This window comes from Temnothorax nylanderi, unplaced genomic scaffold (genome assembly GCF_030848795.1).
Source record: "Temnothorax nylanderi isolate EJ_2023f unplaced genomic scaffold, tnyl_v1.0 TNYL_tig0027_pilon, whole genome shotgun sequence".
Lineage (NCBI taxonomy): Eukaryota > Metazoa > Arthropoda > Insecta > Hymenoptera > Formicidae > Temnothorax > Temnothorax nylanderi.
Genome location: NW_027249089.1, coordinates 937790 through 964470, shown reverse-complemented (window position 1 = coordinate 964470; position 26681 = coordinate 937790). Strand labels below are relative to the sequence as shown.

The 26681-nt window shown below is 36.2% G+C and overlaps 6 protein-coding genes and 1 non-coding gene across 11 annotated transcripts; 5 read left to right on the top strand and 2 right to left on the bottom strand.

The window, feature by feature from the left end:
• The first annotated feature begins 577 nt into the window (after nt 1–577).
• Uck (Uridine-cytidine kinase) lies at nt 578–7254 on the top strand. 3 transcript variants are annotated; one of them, XM_071701869.1, is made up of 5 exons: nt 578–1117; nt 1955–2211; nt 2408–2553; nt 2632–2778; nt 3467–4071. In XM_071701869.1, exons 1-5 carry the CDS (start codon nt 989–991, stop codon nt 3568–3570), a joined length of 783 nt encoding a protein of 260 aa, XP_071557970.1. In that variant the 5' UTR covers nt 578–988; the 3' UTR covers nt 3571–4071. The 3 variants fall into 3 exon arrangements, with proteins under 3 accessions (XP_071557970.1, XP_071557968.1, XP_071557969.1); XM_071701867.1 differs by lacking the exon at nt 3467–4071 and adding an exon at nt 4273–7254 and having other exon boundaries at nt 581–1117; XM_071701868.1 differs by lacking the exon at nt 3467–4071 and adding an exon at nt 6559–7254 and having other exon boundaries at nt 601–1117.
• Ubl (Ubiquitin-like protein 5) lies at nt 6392–8116 on the bottom strand. Of its 2 annotated transcripts, XM_071701872.1 has the most exons (4): nt 7875–8116; nt 7526–7714; nt 7374–7439; nt 6392–6627 (listed from the first exon to the last, which is right to left on the bottom strand). In XM_071701872.1, exons 2-3 carry the CDS (start codon nt 7701–7703, stop codon nt 7396–7398), a joined length of 222 nt encoding a protein of 73 aa, XP_071557973.1. In that variant the 5' UTR covers nt 7704–7714; nt 7875–8116; the 3' UTR covers nt 6392–6627; nt 7374–7395. The 2 variants fall into 2 exon arrangements, with proteins under 2 accessions (XP_071557973.1, XP_071557971.1); XM_071701870.1 differs by lacking the exon at nt 6392–6627 and having other exon boundaries at nt 7257–7439.
• A 53-nt stretch (nt 8117–8169) lies between these two features.
• Nucleotides 8170–9649, top strand: LOC139770126 (uncharacterized). The gene is made up of 2 exons (XM_071701865.1): nt 8170–8584; nt 8788–9649. The coding sequence occupies exons 1-2, from the start codon at nt 8364–8366 to the stop codon at nt 9392–9394; spliced, it is 828 nt and encodes a 275-aa protein (XP_071557966.1). The 5' UTR covers nt 8170–8363; the 3' UTR covers nt 9395–9649.
• A 135-nt stretch (nt 9650–9784) lies between these two features.
• Trnad-guc (transfer RNA aspartic acid (anticodon GUC)) lies at nt 9785–9856 on the top strand. The gene has a single exon. It is a non-coding gene; the product is annotated as a tRNA-Asp (tRNA).
• A 788-nt stretch (nt 9857–10644) lies between these two features.
• Nucleotides 10645–14954, top strand: Ckiibeta (casein kinase II subunit beta). 2 transcript variants are annotated; one of them, XM_071701861.1, is made up of 5 exons: nt 10645–10733; nt 11322–11397; nt 12263–12365; nt 12471–12852; nt 13743–14954. In XM_071701861.1, exons 2-5 carry the CDS (start codon nt 11326–11328, stop codon nt 13849–13851), a joined length of 666 nt encoding a protein of 221 aa, XP_071557962.1. In that variant the 5' UTR covers nt 10645–10733; nt 11322–11325; the 3' UTR covers nt 13852–14954. The 2 variants fall into 2 exon arrangements, with proteins under 2 accessions (XP_071557962.1, XP_071557961.1); XM_071701860.1 differs by lacking the exon at nt 10645–10733 and adding an exon at nt 10752–10882.
• Nucleotides 14955–15677: 723 nt separating this feature from the next.
• On the top strand, nt 15678–21781 carry Mps1 (Monopolar spindle 1). The gene is made up of 9 exons (XM_071701850.1): nt 15678–16101; nt 16158–16273; nt 17434–18782; nt 19049–19275; nt 19368–19908; nt 20061–20221; nt 20299–20510; nt 20761–21147; nt 21632–21781. The coding sequence occupies exons 3-9, from the start codon at nt 17467–17469 to the stop codon at nt 21659–21661; spliced, it is 2874 nt and encodes a 957-aa protein (XP_071557951.1). The 5' UTR covers nt 15678–16101; nt 16158–16273; nt 17434–17466; the 3' UTR covers nt 21662–21781.
• On the bottom strand, nt 21594–26671 carry LOC139770121 (nucleolar complex protein 4 homolog B). Its single transcript, XM_071701856.1, has 6 exons — nt 26345–26671; nt 26156–26258; nt 25157–25570; nt 24719–24766; nt 24272–24644; nt 21594–24135 (listed from the first exon to the last, which is right to left on the bottom strand). Exons 1-6 carry the CDS (start codon nt 26480–26482, stop codon nt 23637–23639), a joined length of 1575 nt encoding a protein of 524 aa, XP_071557957.1. The 5' UTR covers nt 26483–26671; the 3' UTR covers nt 21594–23636.
• Nucleotides 26672–26681: the final 10 nt, after the last annotated feature.

Here is a 26681-nt window from a genome sequence, read left to right as displayed (position 1 = left end):
ACGGAAGTCGGAAACGGAAGTGCTGGCAGGTAGGACGCGGTGTCACGACACACGCGTGATTGGACCATCGTGTCCGTCACCGTGTCCTTTAAATCCACCGAAAATTCGTTTCAAGCGAGATATTCGATTTTTCGAGGCAGTTATCCTGCCCCCTCGATCGCAAACGGCCTCTTTCTATCGGGTATGTAGTAACGGTCTTGATTCTTGGAGTTGTTTTGACTTGGGAAAAACCTATCGAGCGAAGAATTGCAAAAAGAGTCAGATGCACCGTTTGTTTTCTTCAAGCACAAGGCAGTCTTTAGATAAATATCATTCTCGTATATAGAGCTATATTTTATTTTCATACGCGCCATTTAATTTTTAATTATTAACCGTTAATCAATATAATTAATACCACTTGATTGTCGAATATTAATTTGTTCGACTCGCGTGTACGTTCCGAGTTCCGAGTGCTATTATTCGAGGGTGTCGAGTGTCGAGTGGAAAAAACATCCTAGAGTCATTTCGAGTGGCAGCCAGAAATCTATATAAACCCCACGTCGCCGATTGGCCGATTCTCGAGACACCAGGACCTTCCGATTGTTCGGTCCAGTGGAAAAACCCCAAGCACCGGCCGCCGTGAGTGGCTGCGGTCGATAGCAGCTGATAGCAGCGTAGTCAAACGAGAGACGTCGACCAACGTCGGCAGTCCCGGTGAATAGACGTACGTACGTACACACACGTGGCCGACATTGTGCGCCGTTGTTTCGCGTAATTCCTTCACGAGCAGCGAAAAGACGGCAGTCGCGTTCGCCTCGAGAATCTCGAGATCCGCCATCCGCCTCGGCGTCTGGGAACGTCCGGGAACATCCGGGCACGTGTCGCGAGCCGACCAAGTCCTAGCTACTCGTTAAAGGCAACCGCGCTCGGCCGCGCGCGGCTAAAACCGTCTTCGACGAGGTCAGGTCTCGGCGGTTCGTTCGTCTCGACCGTCTCGACGTCTTCGACGATGGCAGATATGCCGGCGAACGTGAGCGTCACGCGGAAAATGTCCTTCGGCATCAACGGCAAGCTCAACGGCGTCGAGAGCAAGACTCCTTTTCTGATAGGCGTCTCCGGCGGCACCGCGAGTGGCAAGGTATGTCCTTACATCCGCATGCGTGGAATTAATTTGCAATTATACCCTGAGAACAGCTGATTGTCAAGACGAGCACGAGTTATACGAGTTTCCTTTTAGATAGAAATTCACAGAGAGCCTGCTTGTTTCTTGTATTTCTTACTTTATCTATGTCATTTTATGTTGTTTGGCATTCCGTAGAATAAACAGATACATTTTAATTGATATTTTTAACTTCTGGATGTTTTTTTTTTTAGCCCGGTGGAAAAATATGTCTCAGAATTTGTCATATTTTTAATCAGAATTTCTATACAGATTTTAAGGCTTTCTCAAAAATGCTCAGAATTTTTTTATATGAACTGGAACATTTTTCAGAAAAAATCAGACAAAATAATAATAAAATATTTCAGATTTTTCTCTCGTCAATGCATCTTTGTAAAAATCTCTGAATAAATATAGAAAATCTGTGGAATATATCAGAAATTTTCATACATATGGATACTGAAAAATATCCTCGTTCAATTATTTCTAAAAGTATTGGAGAAATTTTATATATATTTTCAGAATTTTTCATAAGTCTTAATTCTTACATCTGAGAATGTGAGAAATTTTTTTCACCAGGGTTAAAACGTTTCTGTAACCGATAGATATTCTTTTCGTACAATTGTATTGAGAAGCAAGAAATGTTAATTTGATCTTGTACGAACAGTGAATAGTTTGCAATCGTTATGAAATTAATGATTCACAAAGAACAGAATTGAAGTAGTCATGGTTTATGCTTTAAGTAATTGTTGCAAAGATTAATAAAAATGGTCAGGTAGTCTGATCATATATACTGACGGGTTACATTTGTTTTAGTCTACGGTGTGCAAGCGTATAATGGAAAAACTAGGTCAAGTCGACATGGATCACCAAAAACGTCGGGTGGTGTGCATATCACAGGACAGCTTCTACCGTGACCTGACGCCCGCCGAGAAACTGAAAGCTGAGAAGGGACAGTACAATTTCGATCATCCCGATGCCTTCGACGATGACCTGATTTTGCAAACGCTGCAGGATATACTTGCTGGTGTCAAGTGTGAAATACCAGCTTATGATTATAGGACAAACAGTTTGTACGTATTACACTTTAATATTTAGCTAAAAATTATCTTTGCATTTAAGATTGCCAATAATGCGACCATTAATAGAAATAAAAGAGCTATAATTGCTTTGTAACTAAGATGCAGCGACTTAAAAGATGTTTATGAAAAGCAGATCTCACGAATTGCAAAAATTCACTTAAAAAATGACTTTGTGAACTCGTTTCAGAATGAAGGATCAAGTTACCACGATATATCCCGCTGATGTAGTACTGTTTGAAGGAATACTGGTATTTTATTTTCCCAAAATCCGGGATTTGTTTCACATGAAATTGTTCGTGGATACCGACTCTGACACCAGACTTGCAAGGAGAGGTAAATTTGCGTATAATTTGAATATCACTTGTCACCCTTGTATCACAACTTACCGCGACGTGTTGTTGATGTCTTCAGTGCCGAGAGATATAAAGGAACGTGGAAGGGATTTGGATTACGTCCTGAATCAATACATGAACTTTGTAAAACCAGCTTTCGAGGAGTTTTGCTTGCCAACAAAAAAGTTTGCGGATGTTATAATACCTAGGGGTGCGGATAACACAGGTAATACATTATCATATGCATAATAAATATTTTTATTGCAGCTATCGCTATGTATAATTATTTGATAATGTCGCTTAATATTTATTAATGGATTTATTGTTTGTGAATTTAGTGTGTTCGTCAGATATGTTATAAAAATTTTTGATCTTTTTTTCTCGGTTTGTAATATACAATAATTTTTATTATTTTACCCATGAAACTCACGTTGGCTTATAATCTTAATCAATATTTATTTTTTCAAGTTTTCTTTCTGATAAATTAGCTCATAATGGTAAAAATATATAGTTTTATTACTATAATTTTACTGTTATCACTGGTTCATGATATGTGCCAAGCATTCCAGAACTGTTCTCTCTCTTTTCTCATGTGTGGATGCTAAAAAATAAAAGAATAAACAGTAGTGAAAAGAAATAGTGATTATTTTACAAGTGTTATTAAAAAATTTATTAGTTAATAAAATGACTAATAGTTAAAAGAAATTAAGAAGAAAATATTTTAATGATTAAAACTGGAATAGTCCAAAGATTCGTTCTCTATGAATTTTATTAATTCATATTTTTTATATATTTTGTATATATTGCTTTGATTTTGCTTTTTATATTTTGATTATACATTTTACTTTGATTTTAATTTGAGCGTTTATAAAAATGTTTAATGTTGCAAATTGAATATATTTTAACCTCTACAGGACCGGCCCCTTCTTGGACGATCTTTTTAGTTTTAGTGCTAGAACATTTTTGTTCTTGTCAGTGGGTTGAACTGCGAAAAAGACGGCGCCACTTCAGCGCCTAATATTAGGCTTCCGGTCCCGGAGAGGTTAAATATGTATAAATATAATCTAGTCTTTGCTACACAAAATTAAAATTATAACATTTTTGTAAATACTTGAATTATTAATTAAAAAATTTAATTAACCCTTTCTGCAAAGACACTTGCAATGAAAAAGAATTATATAGTGCACAGTAATTAAACCATGTATTCAACAACAGTACTTAATATATTTTAACTTGAAGAAAACTTGAAATTTTAAATCAGATGTTTAACAATAAAAATTCAAGATCGTCTAATAATACGTGATCATCTAATATGGAGATGCTTTTATTTTATACTGCACTTGCTTATATATGGGAGACTATTATACAATATTGTACAGTTGGTATAATCGCTGAAATATTCAATTACTGTACAAAACTTGGATGTACACATGTCAATTAATTATTTACACCTCTAGTAATAGCCAATTAGTATGTGCATCCGAATTTTGTATTTTAATATTATACGGGATAATTTACACATATTAGTTCTTTATTTTCTCCTTTGTTTATATATTTAAATTGCATCCGTTCAACTTGGTATATATCTCATGGGTGCTGCCTGGTATGCCGTGGTTGTGGATGTCAGAGCTACACCTACTTAAACTTAAGCGGAAAGTTTAAGAGAGACAGAGAATATCTCACGGGAAACCTATATGGTCTGGTTGTTGTATGTTTGCAGTGGCAATAGACCTAATAGTGCATCACATCTGGGATATTTTGCGTTTGAAAAACGCCGAAAACTCAGCCGGGCAGCATCCATTCCTCTACCAGCGTAGACGTACTTCGACCTCATCCGACACGCTCAGCAGATGACTTAAGCATGATAAGCTCACTCTGTCAAGCACTGCATTTTTTCTACATCACGCTCTTATGTATGACTGAATTCTGTACGACATTTTTCCAATCCTTCTTCTAATAATTACGGAGAAGTAATGTCCGTTTTTTAAATGCAGGATTACTCATACATTTATGTCATCGATCGATTCAAGTCAATTAGCAGTGACTTGAATAACGGATAATTCTCGATAGACTCGAATTCATAAATAGTGAGTCAAATGAATTAAAGTAAAAAACCAACAAATGAATACAATAAGTACTTTTGCTAAAATATCTATTAAATTAGATTCTGTCGTGATCAATCAATTTCGATAAGTATTAAATTTTGATATGAGACTTAATATTTGTATTTACTAATGTCTAGGATTTTTATTTCTGTTGTGATACTTTCACACAAACGCTAGATTATGGTCAATTAAACACGACTTTTGATTAAAACTTTATATGATGGAAACGGACATTGTTTATTCGCCAATGATGTATTACAGTCATTGAGGATTTATACCTTACATTTTTATATGGCGGAGAGAATGGTGCTTTTTATACATATTTTATCCTAAATGAATACATTAGCTTGAATTACAATTCTAAATCATCGAAAAATGCATGAATTGTGTAAATTCACTAAAAAATAGGTGAATTAAAAGGGATTGACAGCAATAGAGTCAACACAATTGAATTCTTAATTTTTCAACTCTAGATTTTTATTTTTCAATATCTTTTTTTTTATTTCTATATTATCAATATGCTAGCATTATATTTCGTTTTATATCTCTGTTTACTAGAACGATATAATGTTTCTAGATTTTTTTTTATATAAGAACTATAATAGTAATGTACTTAAATTATATTGGATAATTTAGAATATTTAGATTAAAAGAACAAAAACAACTGTTTTAAAAGCTGTTTAATACTCTAACTCACATTTCCTCATAAATTAAGATTATTTTTTATTTTTAAATTTATATATAGAGAAGTAAAATAAGAATAAAGAATATTTGAAAATATTTTCTAATTCCGAAAAATTAGGAATTCAATTCCATAAAATAAATTCCTATCAATTTGTCTTAATTTGGCCATTCTTACAAATTATAACTTAATATCATATCACATAACTACCTATGGTCACTCGGCGATTTTCTGGACAAATATATCTCAAGTATTACGTAAGAAAAACTTACGAATAATATGTATGTGCGCGATATTGTATCTGTGATATGTGTGACGTGTGTAAATTTGTATGTTTGTGTACAAATGTATTTTAAATACATACACTTTAGTCTTCTCTATAAGATATACGATTTCTGATAACTTATATGTTTTGCATTTGCATTTTGCATAATACTTTAGAATGTAATCACACGCAAGTATCCACTAGCATAATTATCTAAGATGCAATTTATCTTAGACTTACCTCGAAATATTTGCCTATCGCACTCTATAATGTTAATTCTTGTATTTCAATATGTACAACCATACAAGATACGCCCAAACTGTTAGTTCCTTTCTGTACAGCAAAAATCTTAAAGCCAGCTTTGTTTAATGAAACGTAGCTTGAGCTACATCCTATTGAGATAGAATTATAATTTGTATCTCCTTATGTACAAATAATTACAGTCGAAGCGAAATCTCTATTAAAATCCTTTGGTTAATTTCTAAATTCATTAAAATCTTAATGTTTTTGTTGTATAGCTTGTATATAGCTATATAGCTTAAGTTTTAGTAAGTTTTATTATAAGTTTATCATAAGAAGCCTCGATTTTTGAAACTATTAAAATATTCTTCCTAATTTGCACCAATGAATATCTTAGTTTAAAAAGTTTAAAAAGAGAGTGAGAAAGAAAGGGAGCACCAGTTCTGGGACACTATTGCATATTATTAATGAAAAAGAAAAAAAATTTCTTGTATTTGCAAAATAGTATATGAACACAAGTGTCTTATGCATAATAAAACCATAATAATTCTAATGCGATCACAATTGTTATTTGAGATACAATTAATTTCAAATATTTACAATTTGATATTGTTTCTAAGATGTATGATATATCACAAATAAAGCAATTTATCTTATCCCTGACATAGTTGTGCATCATATTCGCGAATACTGATGTTTCGTGATCTGTTGCAGTGGCGATAGATCTGATAGTGCAGCACATAAGAGACTTCTTAAGCAACCGAGGTAGACAAATGGCGGAACCTGAAAGTCCAATAAGCAGGGTAGAGGGATTATTCAAGAGACCGCATTAATTTTTGAGACTTTAACATGTTTTAGAGTCATCCGCCAAGTCATGTTTTATTTTCTTTGAATACTCGTATATTTTTTTAAATATAATTTTAATAGTGATAAAGCATAAAAAAAATCTTTTTAGATCAATGTTTTAGAAGGCATCGTATTGCGTTTTTATGATATTTATCCATAACGTTTGCATTGTGCAGTAACGTTTGAGTGAAAATGGTTAAATAATATTAAAACTAAAAGCTTATACTTAGATATTTATGTAGAATACACAGGATGTGATCAAGACATGTAGCAAAGTGCAAAGTTGCAAGACTAGATCACATGCGATAGGATGAGAATGCACACATGCCTAATAGGATAATTTTTCTTGTCCTATTAGTATGATTTACAAATTTACTTTGCTATACCTTCGAGTTGCATCCTACATATGTAAGTCATAAAGGCACTAATATCAAATGGCATATACTACTACATGGCACAATTGAAACTGTTAATTTGTAGAACAAATTACAGATTGTTAAAATATAGCGATATTTATTAGGCTTGTATAATTATTGCAAAAATAGAAATTATTTTCCTTGTTGATATTTGTGATGATTTAATTTTATATTTAAACCTTTTATTCTTATATATGTACATTACATTTAGACGTAGAAAGTAAAAAGCTTAATAATTATGACGTTTATAATACCAAAAATGCTTACATGTAACGTTAGTTCATATAATTTATTGATAGTAGAGCTCTAAGTTCATGCCGTCATGTATCTCATCTGAAGCAGCGTATTAAGGAAAAGACTTCCTGAAAAGTATAAGATGTTTGACGAAGCGTTACTAGGTTACTCGCGGTAAAGGATACAGTCCTGCAGCTTTATATGATCCTTGAAAATGGTGTACCACTTCTTCAACACGATCTTCTCCCAGTGTGTTCCAGTCTGGGCGGCTATTAATTTCTTCAGGTCTCCTATGGTGTCGTCCGGATTGCATTTCACTCTAACCTTTTTGCCGAGACGATCGTTGCACGTTATCTCTAACATTTTTTATATACCTGAGGACAGATAACCTCTCTGATAACATAATGATATTAGATTAATGTATAATTAAAATTTATTTACTTTTAACTGGCTTGTTAATTTCAGAATATCGAGAAATCAGGTTGTTTACTTGGGATTTTTGTGTGATCCACAAATGTAAACAATCGCACTTACTGATAAAATCCTCGCGATTTTCCGCGACAGAGTAAATGACAAGAGCAATCTTAACTCTTCTTCTCGAGGAAAATCAAAGCAAACTAGCAAACCGAGCAAACGACTTGTGTCAGCTGTGTCTTCTTCCTTTTTAAGGTTAGGAAACACCGTGACTCACGTGACTGTGACACTGACAAGCTCTGAGAAAAGGAACGCTCGATCAATATACTGACGATCTTACTCGCGGTCGGTAAAGATGGTTTTAGAGCGACTCGATATGCAGAACAGGTGAATCGAGGCCGCCATGTCGAGTTCTGTCACAAAGGCTGGGTATCGTGCGCCGTGCGAGGCGTTATCTTTCCTCGCGACAATGCCATGTTGCTATGTTATTGCGGGGAAGACAGAGCGTTCGCGCTTTTTAACAGGTCTACGACGCGGGCTGGTGCACGGCGAGTGACGCTCGCGGCGAGACGTCCGACGTCCGTATGAGAGTGCGCGCCGCCAGGCCCGATGGCGAAACCGGAGCGGCTTCGCTTCACAATTCTGGATGACTTGATACTTTTGCGCGAGGTCTCGGAGCAGAACCCGTACGAGGAGAGCGACAGGTGGAAGGCCGTCGCCGAGCGAGTCGTGAGCGCGACGCAGAAGAACTTCAGCTTGCGCTGCGTCAAGGAGCACGTCGATCACCTGCTGAAAATCTGGGCCAGGGAGGGCCGCGCACACTTGAGAAAGTAAGCGAGCGCGCTCGTCGCTTCGTTTTAATACTAATTAATTACATAAGATGTATCGTAATTGACGTGCCATCTTAGGCGAGTTGTTAAGATTAAATATCGTTGGCCATTTCATTGAAACTTTCGCGAAAATAACTTGATGATTTTAAAGGTGTTTGTCAATTGCTTCCACTGTATACATTGTACCTTCGCTGGGTCTCTAGGTCAGGGACCGAGGAGCAGTATAATGAGAAAGAAGGACTCCTTCAGCAAGTGCAAGACTTGCAAAAGGAATTCAGGCGTTCTGGCAAAGGCTCTAATGCACAGAAGTCAAGAATACAGAGGGATGTGACGCTAGAGAACATTTCTGACACGTTAGAAGTGATAATAGAGGAGCCAACGGTGCCAACATCCATACCTTCGTCGTTCATGTCTTCGACATTGCTGCCAATTGCTTTACCTTCGCCAACTTCGTCATCCTCGTCTTCGTCGTCGACTCAATTAACCTCAGGGAGCCCACTGCGGTCGCCGACCACGTCGCCGTCGAGAACAGGCGGCCCGATAAGGAACAAAGTGCGCCACGATGCACTGAAGAAATCAACGTTGCATTTTTTGCAAGAAAGACATAAGAAGGAGGTAGAATTCCAAGAGAAGCAATTTTGTCTGGAGGAGAGGAGAATTCAACTTGAGGAAGAAAAATTCAAGATGGAAAGAAAGGAACGCGAGGCGAGACTTGAATTGGAAATTGAAGAAAGGAGGCAAAGGATTGCGATGTCCAAACAGAAACAAGAGATTCTGGAAATATTGTTACAACTAATACATAAACCTTGATTATTTTTGTAAGTGATAGCTTGTCTTTATTTTATCGGTTCATAAATAAAACTATTGTTAAAAAGATGTTCCATTTTGCGCAACGATATACTTATACATAAAAAAAAGAGAGATTTTTTATTAAGCCAAACACTTGTTTCAAATAGCACTACTATAAGTACGATTAAATATATTTATAACAAATATATCTTTTATTATGAAGACAGAAGTAATAAAAAAATAATATATTGGAATAAATTGTAATATATAAAGTAATATATTGGAATAATTGTGTCTTTAAATCACAAACCCAATCATAATATTTAAAAATCTATGATATGCATATTTTATATTTATTACAGATATACTTCTTCAAATTAGACTGTAATTTTTCAGACTCATCTTCGAAGGTCCTCGATAGTATAGTGGTTAGTATCCCCGCCTGTCACGCGGGAGACCGGGGTTCGATTCCCCGTCGGGGAGGTTTTTTGTATTTTTCTTTTTTTTTTCCTCATTAACAGTATTATTTATTATTTTATTACTATCAGTTGCATTTAACAAATAATATAAACACAATGTACATAAGATTAAACATTGCAAATGTCGATATCTCTTTTAAATAACTTTAAGTAGACAGAGCATTTGAAAACTTAAACGTAATGTAGAATTCATATTGTTTGTAATGTTCAATGTATAATTGCGCTAATACAGGATTAGAATTCTTAGAAAATATATTTATAAACTTCGATATCGATCGTTTCGTATAGCGGACATCGGAGTGAATTTTTTACAAGATGTGTATTACGATACCCTAATTCACTAATGCTTATTTCATCAATGCAGATTAATTTTAACCTTGGATTAACTCATTTTCAATCTTTTTCTAATTCTTAGAACTAGAAAGAGATAAAAAATACGTTAAACTAAAATCAAAGTTACTCTACATTAATAAAAATGGACATAAATGGCAGTCAAATGTGATCGCTTCTTATCTTCGAATCCAACCAATCACATTCAATCGCTACTCAACTGTTCAGTGAGCGGCTGTAGTATTGGCTGCATCAAGTAACATTTGATAGCCTAATTGGCCAAATCATAATCTAATTTTCTGATTGGTTGATCCAGTAGAAAAATTCCAAGCATTGGTTATAATTAATTGAGGTCAAATCAATCGCGCGATACGTCAAGATGGGATATGCGTTCCTTTTTGCAGGCATATGGTAGAGTGTGAACGGAGCCTTGACCCGGTTCGCGTCGCGTCGCGTCGCGCCGGAAGATGGCGGGGGCGATGCGCGCGCACCGACAGCGCCAGCTATATTCCGTTCGGTTGAGCAAGCGTGGCTAATCAAAGCACCAAAAGGTAAGCCGCGAGGGCTGTTTATTTTTGGTATTTCGTCGGGTAGCTGTGCTTCGCGTCGGCAATTTGCATGAGTGATGCGCTTCCTGGCCGCGTCGGATCGTGCATCGTGCTCGAAAAACAGCTGACGAAGCAGCAATGACCACGGAAACGTAGGTGTGAATGCGCCGGACGGGGGGCCGTAACTTGTCGGGCATCTTGCCTAGTAAAGCGAGCTCCATTGCACACCCCCGCGCTACCCCGTTCTCCGTCTCCGTCTCCGTCTCCGTACGTACGTATACACGTACGTTGCTCTCGCCCCGTCTCCCCCCTGTCGATCCCGCGTTCTAACCAATTCTACCCGCGCAATGTGGGCAGCGGTAATCGCCACCGCCACCGCTGCCGTCATCCTCGTCGTCGTCGTCGACGTCGACGAGACGCTCGCGCACCGTGTGTAGGAGCCAGCGAGAGCGAACGAGAAAGCGGTGCCACTCGGGTGCCACACGTGCAACCTCTTCGTCGGCCTTCGTCGCTTTTCTCCTCGCCATACTACGCCTACCGCCCTACAACACTTAAATAACGGGATTTTCCCCACGGTTTCTTCTGCCGCAGGAAAATGAGCAGCTCCGAGGAGGTGTCCTGGATCTCGTGGTTCTGCGGTTTACGCGGGAACGAGTTCTTTTGCGAGGTGAGTAATCATGGGCGCGTCCCCCCCAGCATTATCTTGACTGTATTTGAAAGCTCAGCGATATGTACCTTTTAATACTGGAGGGCCAGATTAAGTACTCTTACGTTCTATTGGCATAACTCAGTGCGAGATGGTGCATTCGTGGAGCGTGTGCTATTAGCGTTATTGCATCACTCTATCTTTATTGCTCGTCAGATGTAAAACAAGGATAGAATAAGCAGATAGCCCCAATAGCGTACTCTGCAAACGTACCCAAAGTACGATGTTTATTCTACAAATGTGTATATAATGTGATATAATTGCTGTAAGAATAATGGAGCGGTAAAATAGTAGAATCCAAGCTAGACATTACTTTGTTTTCCTATTTGTGATTATATATATATATATATATATATATATATTTGTTAGCAATTTTGCTATACATAACTGTGGCACTGTACTGTAAAAATATACAACTAAATTTCTATTTTGTTTTACAAATCTTGATTATGATAATTAAATATATATATATATATATATATATTTAAATCTTAATACTTTGCCAATCATGCAAATTGCGCCTGACTAAGTGCTGAGCATTGCACAATTTTTGTGACCCACATCGTCGTTGAAGATTCTCTTTCTTTTATAATTTCTTTGAGTACTGCTTCTTCAAACTAAATCACAGAAGAATGGTGTGGAAAACAGATAAATCTATTATTTGGTCGTTCAGTGATGAATCATGAAACAGATAAATTTATCCGAACGGTGGGCAAAGTGTAAAAATATATTTCTTTGATATATATTTTGATTCTTATTCAAAATATATTCAAGATTAAAATAAGATCTCTTTACTACTTATTTATTTTGTTCAAATCATATCTAGGTGGACGAGGACTATATTCAAGATAAATTTAATTTAACGGGACTGAATGAACAAGTACCACATTATCGTCAGGCATTAGATATGATTCTTGATCTTGAACCTGGTAAGTCGTTGAACTGAATTGTCAATTTATCGTTAAGTGTATCAAATAAATTGATAGACTTTCATAAATAGATTAAATAAATAGATTCAACTTTTTCTTTGCTAGATGATGATCTGGATGACAATCCAAACCAATCAGACTTGATCGAGCAAGCTGCGGAGATGCTTTATGGTCTCATCCACGCGCGTTACATACTTACCAATCGTGGCATTGCTCAGATGATCGAGAAATACCAAGCGGGCGATTTCGGTCACTGTCCGCGAGTTTATTGTGAATCCCAGCCGATGTTGCCGCTAGGACTTAGTGACGTTCCTGGCGAAGCAATGGTCAAGAGCTACTGTCCTAAGTGCATGGACGTTTATACACCGAAGAGCTCGAGACATCATCACACTGACGGAGCGTATTTTGGAACGGGATTTCCACATATGTTGTTCATGGTCCATCCTGAATATAGACCAAAACGTGCGGCAAATCAATTTGTACCTAGGTAAGTATCAAGATTATACATCAGTGTGTGTGTGTATCAGATTATACACGTGTGACAAGTATTTTTAATAGTGGAGTAATTAATAGAGTAACTAAATTGCATGGCGCAAAAAAAGATCAATGTTCAAAAAACTGTCTTCGAGTCGGAAATTCTAAGAAGCATTGAATTTTTTATTATTTTATATTAAAATTATAGTTAAAATTTATACAAAACATCGGGTACTCGCAACTCGTAAAAGTCGCGTAAAAGAGTCACGGTGCGGTCTCGCTTCGCGTGTACTTGGCGCGAGACACTACCGTGTCTCTTGATTTATACAATAAATTGATTATTCAAATATATAAATAGATTAATTAAATAGACTTTAATGTTATTTTATACAAATATTTGAAAATTCTAAATTTTTCTGTAAATTCTATCAATCTGGAATGAGTAAATTCATCTATTTTTCTTGATATTATATTCAATCTCCTAGTGATTTATTTTCAAATGTTTATCATCATTGTGTTTACATGAAAGAAAGATAAAATGATCATTAAATAAATGATAGAGATGTGGTTAACTGATGATTAACATTAATTCCTGGTTTTCCATATATACATTTGCCTACAGCAAGTTTTACATTGTATTTATTTAATCAAAACAAATGCAGCATGTATTCATATAGTATTTATATCAAAGATTTATATAAAATTAACATAAATTAATGTTTTGTGTTAATTGATTAATATGAAAAAAAATTTAATACAGATCAAACAGATATATATTTAGTATTAAATGTAAAATAAAAACGTCTCATTATTAACATCTGAAACTTATTCTTAATGAAACTTAATTTTTCGCGTGTATAGAGTACGAAATTTGAAAGTTAAGAGATAATTTCTATTTTTCAGATTATACGGCTTTAAAATTCATCCTGTAGCATATCAGATCCAGCAACAATCTGCGTCCACGTTCAAAGCACCATTACGGACCCTCAACTATAACAACGGGAAACGTTAAAATTATCTTCGGAGTAGCCTAGAATACTTCCTTTCATTACTCGCAATTCCTAATTTCGTCCTTAAAGATTTAAATAAAATATTTTTTATATCTCTGTTTCCTCAATACGTTGCCGCGCAAGAGGGACACGTTCTTTGAAGCTGCTCATCATAACTCTTTCGATTCGTTCATTGTCTTGACGCTTTTGAACTCGTTTCTGACATTGTACGAAGAGAAGAGAAAAAGAGGAAAAGAGAGAGGGGGGAGAGGGGGCGAGCGTTTAGTTTCGTCATGTGAATCATTGTCATGTTAATTTAAATTGTAGCAACAGTCGTTTTCGTGAAGAACCAATATGTTTGTATAGAAACTTTGAGCATTATTCATTAAAAGATAGAGGGGAGGAGAAGGAAAACACGCTTAGAATAATTACTAGATCGTAAATAAGAAAAGAGATGATGATTATAAATAGAACATATACCCGTTTTGTACGAATCGCTTGTGTCATCATATTTGCTGCCAAGTAGTTCCTAAACATGTGCAGGAGCGGACTTCCTGGGAAAGTCGAAGAAGCGAATGGTACCGGGTTCACGTTGGTTCTTTTCAAGACGAGGAATAATGTATAAAGGAGAATAGCTGTTAAGTGTAACTTAATTTAATCGCCGAGTAATTTGTGCGCGCGAACTGTGACAGAAACGATTTAGTAACATAATAATTGCGTAGGTAATGGAGATAATTTACTTTTCAACAAAAACTGTTAAGCGCGAGACAATATTTCAGAGAGGCGGGAGGAAGGTTCAGAAACGAAGACTGTGCATTTCCCAATGAGAGAGAAGAGGAGTAAAGTCGACAATTTCGGTTTCTATCACAGTTCCCGAGACATTTTTATGGACACTTAGCATCGGATGGGAGTCGACAATTCCGCGATTAGATAAAATTCTATGTACGATTTTTAACATGCAGCAACAAAACTACTGATAGCATCTCTTTATTTTGTATTATCAGTACAAATCAGTTTGTGAAGCGACGAAGTTTCGAGTCGAATAGATTTCATATCTTTAAATCACTTGGTATTAAGGAAAACTGTTGTATTGTATTTCCACTTTAATTAAAATACGATTTATTTACACGCTTTTTTTTTCTTCTAGACGACAAATTCAATTGGAAGTGGTTTCGCATAAGTACGTAATTTAATTAATTCCTATTACCACATGTTTATTGTCTTTACATAGACAAATTATTTTATCAGTATATTTGTTCGCAATCTATATATCGTATAAATACATTAATTTTTATAGAACTAATAGCGTCTCAGCTGTGATCGGTCGATTCGCTTATTGCTTAAGTTTTATTGCTTTTGTATCCGCTATTGACTTAATTACATGAGTTTAATAGTACCAGCTTGTTTAAATGGAGGATATTTGAAAATATTAATTTTAGTGCGTTAGCAATAATGATGTAAAGTCCGCGTGTAAGTCCGAAAATTCCCTAGACGTCAACCAATCAGCGATCCAATCGTGATCGAAATTAACAATAAAATATTTTATGTTAAAATTAAAGTTTAAAATAAAAATACATTTGCTATTATCAAAACTGTAAAAAAAAACAGCTATTAATCAGAAACTTATTAACAAGCACGCGTAGATAATTCGATAAATAATTCAATTTAAGCTTACTCTTTTAGTTATTTTATTATTAAAAATAATTATCAGTGACATATGTGTAATCTGATAACTAAGTGCAAATAATATAATATAACTAAATTATACATTATTATAATAATAACAATATAATTTTATTATAATATATTTATATAATAAATATTATAGTAATATATTATATAATATCATTATAATGTTGTACATCTGTATATATTATAGTATACAGATAACATAAAAAACGTAACAGATTCTTCACATTCGCGTGTCCCGCCAACGCGGTGTTCCTGAAATGTTCCTAATAGCGTCCCCTCGCGCTCTGCCGCCAATTTGTTCCTAGATTACCGACCAATGGGCGCCGCGCTTGCGAATTCAAACGCCATGACGTGATCGCGGCCGACCGGTAGTCGAGCCAGTCGAGGACGTCCAAGTTTGAAAGGCGATGGCACGAAGGGGTGATGTCGCGTAACGCGCACGGGGATAAAACCGTCGTACGGATGTAAACAACATCCTTGTGTTACGCGCTGACGAGCTCGTGATGCGCGTGCATAGTGTACCTTCTGCCGACCGACGCCGACAATTCGGAACGATCTACGGAGACTGCTCAGTTTGACAGGTGCGTGCTTGGTCCGCTCCCGGTGAACCTAATTCTCTCGGCTCTGCCGTGCTTAGATCGCGGGGGGACCGACCGACCGACCGACTACTGAGGAGCGAGGAATATAGGTTTGACATCGAACGTGTCGATGGGCTCTTAATGCGCGTGAAACGCCACACAAACTCTTACTCAGGTAATTATTTACTTCGGGGAAGCTTATGTGGCCGACTGGAAATCCATCTTACAGACAAAGAGACGGAAGAAAAGTTGTAACCAAAAATTACCTCTTGTATGATCTGGGTTCTCATAATGACAATCACAGTTATACGTCGTTTGCGCAACAATAAATATTTTTCTAATATACGGATTTTTTAAATATAATTTCTCATTTATCTCTAATAATGTACATGTATTCTCTAATAAATTATGTGATAGAAACTTTTAGTAAGAACATTCCTGTATAAATTTACCAGATAGTAATTCTTAAACAGTAAAAGTTTGATTACATTATATGAAATTCAAGTTTTTCACGTAAGATATGAATTAATGTAGGTTTGTATCTGTAATGAGATGATTTATGTGATTTCTGTAGCGTGCATGGGTTGTTTTGGTACTATCATTCCTTTAAAATTTAAAAATAAATAAGGAATTACATAGAAAACTGCATATTAATTTTTACAAATATATTATGTATTCAGGTTTTATCTATATACGAAGATGCTTGGCTTCACATAATAGTAACAAATAATTACACATGTGTAACTCGTGTGCTATATGCATTGTCTTGTAAAATTCCCAAGAGTTTTATAGATATCTTAAGGTAGAGCTATATCAAAAATATAGTTAATTGAGTCTTAATGACTCAAGATCTTATACAAAAATCGTGATATATTTATCATTATCATTTGTATGTTATTTTATAAAGAAGCTGTTTCTGTATAATGTTAATAATTACTTGGTATACAAGTCCAAAAAGCTATTATTTCTTTATTGTTTTTCTTAGTTATTTCGTTATACATATTCAAAATAAGAGATTTTTTAGTAACTAAAATAATATATCAATATTAAGAAATGTATAATGTTCTTATATATAATATCATTATCATAGTTCAAAAAAATAATTTATAAAAGAATTATGGATGTGAATATCTTCTAATTTCCGTTAATTTATCAAGTCTATTTTATTTTACGCCAAATATTTCTAATAAAATTCCTGCAATAAAATCCACAATCATTGCAAGTGGTAGTAATTTCTGATGTTTCATGTTTGTCATAGTTATGTTTTTTCATGAAATAGCTATAACTGATCGTAATTCATGGATATTGTTTAAACATATCATCTTCTTTTCATAGATCAGTGAAGATTGTCTCAGAAGTCTCTTGATAATGTCGGATCTTACGACAAACGACAGATACAGTTTTGATAACATAAGCGCCGGCAGATTGTTAACACAGAGTGTTACGCTCCCAAAGTCTCAGCCAGTACGTCTCAAGGCGCTTCTGCATTTGTGTGAAAGCGATGAGGACGACGACGATGATGATGATAAAAGCGAGGAGAAACCCCATCAATCTGAGGAAGAGTCGGATTTTGAGGAGCCTCTGCTGCAAGACGATTCTTCCGAAGATGTCCTACAGGAAACGCTTGTTCAATTGATGCCTAAATCAGGCATCAATTCCTCATCGATTGAGTCGACGGATGGAGTTTTGAAAACTACGTGCACATTGCCAAAGGAGACTCCTGAAGTTGTGACCAACACTCCTTCTGTACAAAGAGAAATAAACTTTGCAACTGATAGGGAACAACGTAAAGTCAGCGATGTAAACGATTCGAATAAACCAGAGATTTATAGCTCTAAATACGAAGAAAAAACACAGGAATCTCACAGTGGAACGTTTGCTTCGAGGAGTCAGGTGGACACTGTTCATAATCGCTCAGCGAATATAACGTTACCTCCGCCATCGCTCTCGGTTTATAAAGGGGATTATAACACGAAGCTCGATACGAATAAGAATCTGCAACCAATAAACAGCAATCAGGTGCACCACGAAAATGCCTACATGTCAGATATATTAAATAAAAGAAAGGAAGGATCCGTGTATAATACATCGGTGGATAATAAGATATTATTAAGGAATAGCGAACTGAATCTAAACAAGGATGACCAACGATATAAAAACACGTATGGTTTTACCGAGCAGGCAAATAAAGATTGTGAGGAGGAATCTCACAAGGTTCCGAACTCTCTGTCGGAATCTGCCGCCTGCACTTCTCAGACATCTGAAAACCTGATGCATCCCGCAAGATATAGTTCGCAAAAGAATATGACGAAATACGAAGCGAATGAAAAGTATACACCAGCGAAAAATACAGTCCGTACGGAATTCAGCACACCCTCGCTGAACGAAGCAGGCAAGTCGTTAACCGTGATTAATCGCTTGATCTCGGAAACTCCGTTAAAGCACATGCAAGTCAATGCGCATCCGAATCCGTGCATATCGCACAAGCAGCTGTTTCAAACTCCGCAGAGCAAACTATCTGGCGACCTGAACAAGAATCAAGTGCAAACTCCTTCCACGATATTCCAGTCCAGTTGGTATCATAATACACCGATGGAAGGCAAGAGCTTTATTGCGAGGGACCATGTGCAAATGTCTAGGAATGCAATTCGTACACCTATCATGGAAAAACCGGATTCTTCGAGGTTTATATTATATTCTATAATATTTTACAATCCATGCATTAGAAATAAACAATGTTTAATTAATTTTTTTAACAATAAGACTATTTCTGCTTAATTTTATGAACAAAATATATTTAACTCAAATATTACTGAGACTAATTATTATGAAAAATAAGACTTTTATTTAGGATTTGATTTTTATTGTTCTTTGTATCTAAAATGAAATTATTCTTTCATAGAGATTTGAATAGTCGCAGAAAATATTAATTTTGAATTTCATTATTTAGATACTTTGGAATGGATGCCAAAAATGTAAGGCGACCTTTAACAGATGCTACATTGATGCACGGTGATTCCTTGGCTCATCCTTTGGAATCAAAGCCGCTTCTGTTGCACACACGCACCGAGGCAAAAAACGTTACATCTGAGTCCCAACCAGAGGAAGATAGAAGTAGAAAGACGATTGGACTATCGGATATAAAATTAATACAGACAGAAACAAATTACGATAATGGTAAGTGTTGCAATGCATCAAATTACATGTAACTAAATCTAAATTATTATATGATCGTGTTTTGTTATGCGTTAAGTTGTCATTACATTCAGATCTGAAATCGGCGAAACCTATCGAGGAAGTGAAGGAGAACAAACAGTCTGATATGTTGGGAAATAGTAGAAAGACTGTGCAAAATAAAAATGAAAGCAAACAGATGGTAATCGGTTCCAATACGGACATAAAATTAATACAAGATTCTCGGAAGTACAGCGGGGAGCATAACGTCATTCCGAATGCGGACTGCAAGAATCCGCATTACTCGGTCCGCGATAGACAACGCAAGGAGATGCAACAAATAAATATAATAGATAAAATGGCAAACGTGCAGTTCACCGTACCGTCGAGCATTCCCCCACAACGGCAAGGCAAAACATTAATCGTAAAAGATACAGAGTACTTGATCCTAGGCTCCCTCGGCCGCGGAATGAGCGGCGAGGTTCTGCGGGTGCAGAATACATCCTGTGGTGAGTTACGCGCCATCAAATGCGTTGACCTGAGCAAGATGGACAAAGACTCGGCCCAAGGCTGCTTGGATGAGATTTCCATGCTGCATAAGTTACAGGCACCCTGCGTTGTCAAAATGTTCGACTAGTGAGTATATATTGCGACATTGCAAATATTCAAAGGTAACAATATCTTGCCATAAAAACATTTTTGAGAGATCTTAGTGGTAGTCGATGGATGGATATTAACCAAGTATTCGCCTCTAACGGATTCTCGTTAATTTTACTTGATTATTTCAGTCAAATCAAAGACTCTATGGTTTATGTGGTAATGGAAATGGGTGACACCGATCTCAGTCGACTCCTAAAATCTATGTCCCAAGAGAAGCAAATTTCTCTTACGATGATTCTGTATTATTGGACTGAAATGCTTACGGCTGTAAAACACATACATGATAATGGTAAAAATAACATACCTAAAATTGCGCGTATATAATTATCCTGTGTTTCCTATGATAAAATATATCTTTGTGTTTAGGAGTCATTCATTCAGACTTGAAACCAGGGAACTTTTTATTAGTACGAGGCCGACTCAAATTAATAGATTTCGGAATTGCCTCCAGTGTAAATTCGGACATGACATCCGTTGTAAAAAATAATCCGATTGGAACGTTAAATTACATTAGTCCTGAAGCCTTAATGGACATTGGTGGAAACTCCGATTCGCCTACGCACAATGTTAAATATAAGGTAAGACGAAATCAATAATAACTCATAATAGATGCATTTTTTTATGATTATTCAAGGAAACACATTTCGAGAAGATGACTAGATATAGTAGAATGTCACTGAAGTTAAAATTAAATCGAAATTATAACTTATTTAAATGCATAACTGAATTAAAAGTTTATAACTTGATATTAAAAATCGAAAGCATTGAAGATTCATAAACTGAAAAGCGAGAGTGGCTCAGAAGTTCCATGTTTTTCTCTTCCGACAGATAAGTTTCAAATCAGACGTATGGTCGTTAGGATGTATCTTGTACAGTTTGGTGTATGGGTACACGCCTTTCCAGCATATACGTTCTCAGTGGGCGAAGGTAAACGCTATAACTAATCCGAAACCGAACATTTCGTTCCCGGCCACGACAAACAGTGAGGATCGTCAGAGTTGTGAACGCGCGCCGCCTATTCTGATCGACGTAATGCGGAAGTGCCTTCAGCACGACCCGAAAGCAAGACCTACGGTGTCACAACTGTTGCAGGTGCAATATGTGCCTACCACGCCGAATACCGCACAGACTTCGGTGCCTTCCAACATCCCAGCGAATGTCCTCGTGAAGATAAAGCATGCTCTGAACGAGGATGAATGGCGACTATTAGTCCAGGTGAGAGCTTATTGATTCCACCTTTGTTCTAAAAAAATTTTTTTTAAAGTAAGAATACATAACAGAGCATGAAAGATACCATAAAAAAGTGCGTTTGTGAGAAAATATTTTTCTAATATAAAGAGCAATCCCCGCTATCAGCTCGAGGTGCGGTAATGGCATTAAAATTAGTTTAATATCTTGCAGTTTTACTCTTAAAATAGTTTTGATATTTTAAAAATTTTGAAGATCATAAACATTAATTTTATACAATATTCGTTATTATATAGATGAAGATTATATAGCTCCATAGCAAGATATTGTATTACACTGGAAATTGTTGCTTTTGCTTCCAGTCCTGATTTCGAATTGCGTGTAAAATATGTACAATATTTGAAAAGTAAATGATCACATAAATTGATAGTTCCGTTATAAACGTTATCAACTAAATAAACAATACAATTAAATCAAAATTAACAACCCGTTTTATTATGGTTTTTTTCAGGTATTGGACACAAAGCGACATCATACATAATGGATACTGTAATAATAATAACTTATCGATTTACTGATGTACATAAAAGCGTTTGTATATACATATAAGAGACAATATGCAATGAGGCGCAAATATACAGAATTATGACATATCAAAGAAGGCTAATGACGAAAATATACATATACATATATATATATATATATATGAGAGAAATATAAGTTCCCGAATAGATTATAATTAAAATTGCAATTGAATCGTGCTTACCTATGTGTTGGGAATACGAAGCTTTGTATATCAACAGCTCTATATCGTAAAAGTAAATTAGAATTATCTGTTAAATTAAAATATCTCAGTTTATTACTTCATATATTCGCACATACAAAAAAGTCACTATTCGAGAACGTTGTATTCGATAACCGGCAGAGTTACGGATTTTGCAAATTATGCAAATTATCTTTAGGATTAGACGTTTATCAGTTATCCATTTCTTTGTAATATCAGGAAGGATTAGTAACTTCAACTCTTTCGCTGCACCGACCAGAAGTTCGTTTTCGAAGAATTAAAATTGATATATAACTATATAAATTCTATTTTTATATATGGCAAATAAATGAGTTAGCACGTTAGTTTATTTCAGCTTCGACTCAATGATCTCAGTTAACATGTTAGCTTATTTCAGGTTCGACTCAATATTTTAATGTAAACACGCATATGAGTTTTTTATTATATATATAAATAATTGTCGAAATAAATTATAACATTTATATACAAGGCGTTTCAAAAGGTTACTGCCAAACTTAAGGAGCGTATAGAAAGGTCAAGATAGAACAATCTTCGATTAGGAACCTATGTTCTCCGAAGCAATCCCGAGTCAGGCCTTTAAATATATGGAAATTGGATAATATACCAATACCAAAATAATCGTAATTTGCTACTCTTCCACTTTATTTTGTTTTAAGGTTTTTATTAAGGTTTGTTAAGGATTATATTTGCTTGCAAACTGAATTTACAAAAGGTGTTCAAATTGGCGACCTCCACGTTGCAAGCATTGTATCGTCGGACAGAACTCTGGTGCACGCTCTGAAATATCCCAGATATCTCACGTAATCCTTAACAAAACTTTAATAAAAATTTGTTTTATTTTGCCCTCTATACGCTCCTTAAGTTTGGCAGTAACCTTTTAAAACACCTTGTATATTTGCAAATATATATAGATCTACAATATATAGAATATATTTACAGATATATATAAATGTTATATTTATAACTCAAATTTTTGATGCCAAAAATAAAATAAGCTGAGTTGCACGTATTACACAATGAAAAATGATACGAGATTTTTCGTTTATGTACACACAGATTACAGTTATCTTTTGTTAACTATAAAAATAAACACAAATAATTACATTCTTTTTTGTAAATTGTCTATTGATACTGAAATAAAATGTTTTTAAGTCGAGAAAGAAAAATTAATCAACTGCAATCACAGACTTATATTTGTGTTTTCTTTTTTACACATGTGCAAGATATAGAAAATGACATGTTAAAATGCCATGAATTCTTATTCTATTTAAGCAAAGTTCAAAGAAACTTACCGCACAATGATAATTCATAACGAAATGATAAAGAGCAGCGAAAGAGTTAAATAAGAGTCAGCGTTACGCACTTGCACATAATTTATGCATAAGATACATAAGCTATCAATTTACATAACTGATATATAAACAGTAAAAAGCAAATATGCAGTTTTTTCTTGTTCGTATCGCGATCGATAAGATTATACACAAATTCATTTAAATATTTTAAACGTATATGCTCAACGCCACAGAAAAATTACGCTGTATCGTTTTCCTCGTCGTATAGATATGCCATATAAAACACAAAAAGTCTTTATTCTTCACCTGAAACACGAGTGTCATCCTCGGCTCATAATCTCGTCGATGACATCGACAATGACGGCCCTTTTTTCACGATGTATTGCACTCTCGGCGTCGTGATCACGCCGCATACAGGATCAATGCGTGAGCTGCCAATATTGCAACAATTTCTCTCCCTTTGGCAGCGCCATAGAGTTTGGTCTCTCAAACGTCAGCATGATGTCTTTGACTTTGTTCTTCAGTTCGCTCTCGAAAAGATGGCCACCAGTACGTTCTAATGCCGATGCCATGTCATACTCAACCGAAGGCAGCGGCTCGTGAATAAAACGCGCAGCGGTGGCAATACTTGGTAGAATATGCCACTGTAATGCCCGGATCTCCCAGAGGCTGCTGAACAATGCGTTGCTCAGCAATGGATCGCGCTCTTCCATGAGAAACGGATCGCCCGCTCCAGTACTCGCGTTCGAGGGGACCTCGCCGCCTTGCGGGTGATCTATCAGCCTCTTCAGCCCTGGATGTCGAAGCAACAGGTTGCCCACGAAAAGCAGGATTATTAGGATGTCCTCCGGTGGCACGACCAATGTTAGACGCGCAAGTCGCTTCGCGAACGCCGCTACTAACGCTTCCGGTAGATGTCTGAAAAGAGGAATCGAGTTTTCAAATAATTTCACGTAATAGCAAATATGATTCTTCGTTTTATTCTTGACTTCTATAACTTCCACAACACACTAGAGATATATATACGATTCTATCGAAAGTGTAATATACTTACGTCGAGCTGAGAAACAGATCGGACAGGTAGAACAGACGAGCCTTGTATTTCGTGTGAAAGATCTCAGGCTCGAACATCGAATACAGTTTGGTGAAAATGTTTGGATATTCTAAATTGTGTTTGGTGACGAGTATGAATACGCCTTGCAGCGCGAGTACACCGATAGGACCGTCCGCGTCCAGGGAGTCCATCAAAAAATTGGTTAACAGTACCGGTTTTTCTAAATGCGGCATGACTCGTTCCAACAAAACTATCAGCAGCTGTTTGTGTAACTGCGGCGTTAGTCTGGACTGCACGTCCCAGTGCATAACGCAAGCCCAGACCTTGTTTAATGCGCGTTTAACGTTTGATTGATCCCATGTAAATGCAGCATCTTGTCAAAAAATTTAAGATACGTTAGTAAAAATATAAAAATCTGAACAGCGATAATGTAGATTGTATTATTACCTTGTTGCGGTCCACACAAAAGTTCTCTATTGTCCGACATTTCAGATGCTGAAATATACAACAAAAATTTATTTGGAATTGTATTTACCATTTGTATTTATAAAAATATAAGTATTAAATTAACAAACAGAATAAGAATCTAAGCATCTATTAAATTAAGAATTTAAGAGACCAGGAAGTTAAGCATTAGAATATCCGGAAACTTATTAACAGCGATAAGTAGTTAACTAATCACCTTGTATTTCTACAGTTCGCGACATTGCATAATGAATCGCTAAATAAATAAAATCATGTAGGAAACATATAATTGCGACGGATTATTTTATATAATAGTTCAGAGTAGTTAACTAATCGCTTTATGTCTACAGTTCGCGACATTGCATAATAATTTTATATAATAGTTCAAAAGCAGTTTAAATTTCCAAACAAAAGACATACCTTCTTCTTCTCTTGGCAGTGGTATTTTATCTATAAGTTCCAAAAGATTCTTAGTATAAACTTCTTTCGGAGGCTTTTTCGGTGTAAGAGAGGGCAGGCATCTCCACGTATAATATAAAACGTCAGGGTATCCGGTGATCTCTTGGAATCTCGATATTAAATTAGTATTATCCTTTTCGGGAGAGAGTAGAGTCATGAGGATAAGCTTTAAACGATGTAGAGGAAAGTGATATCCTGGATTATCGTGCGGCTCCATCGGCGCTTTACCCTCTTCCGCCATCAGCTTCATCGCAGTGGTAAGGGCTTGCAGTTGAATAGTCGACCGATTCTTCTCCATAGATGCTAGTATCTTCTTCCAGACGTCTTCGTAGCAATTTCTCAGCCAGGTGGTATAGCGAGATTCTGGGTTAGGTTCTATTTCGCGCATGGTATTAAAATACAAATCTTTAGATATAATATACAATCTGTAAACATCTTTTTAGTATAACATAAAATGTGCTCAATAACAGGTTTGTTCTTTGTTGCATATATTATACTTTCTTAAAATAAAAGAGAGAGAGAGAGAGAGAGAGAGAGAGAGAGAGAGAGAGAGAGAGAGAGAGAGAGAGAGAGAGAGAGAGAGAGATATGTGTAATTAGGCATCAAGGAGAAAAAAATGCAAGAAATTCAGCTGGAACTTCAGAGGAACAAACTTGATACTATCAATTTAGAGAAAAAGCCATTTACAATCAAGACTGAGTCTTGGTAGCCTAATAATATTATTCGTATGAATTTTATGTACAATTTATCACCCTAGCAAATCACGAACCGTTACTTTCAGACTTGAAACGTAGTCTTAACTAAAGCTAGAACAGTACCATCACGTAATTAAATTAATAATCAATTTAATCACACTAACACAAATTGTTAGCATATTAGAACTTAATACTGTTCTTGTCCATCTTCATTCATCTACAACGTAAGAAATCTGTCAAGCTAGCAGGCGCTGTCCAATCTTACCCGAAATTGTAAGGGCTATCGTACGTTCCGTGTACATATCGCCGCGTCTCAGCACCTCCACGAATATCGTCTCTATCGTTAGCAGGCACGAACAGGTGGATTCCTACGGATGATAACGAACTTCTTTGAGTTCTTAATTCTAACTCCAAGGAAACATGCAGGTAGGTGTGCAAAGGTGCCTCTACTCACGTCCCAGTAACCGATTATCTCCACCAGGTTGTTCGCGTGCTTCCGCGAGGCGAGGAACTCCTGGGCCCGCTGCCGCAGCATCCTCGACATCGCCCTCTGCCCCGTGGAGGCGCCCGGTAAATTCGACGCGTCCGTCATCGCGACCCGATCTCACCCCTAGCCGCGCTCGGAAGACCTCGCGGGACCTACGTGAATGGCAGCAGGTGACCGAGGACGATCGACGGTGTGGACAGCTGGTTCCGACGCCGCTACCCTTCACGGAGTATCACGCGTCTTCGACATAAAGGCGACCGTAAAAAATCACCACGTCTGGTCCCGAGTCTCCCGACGTCGTCTA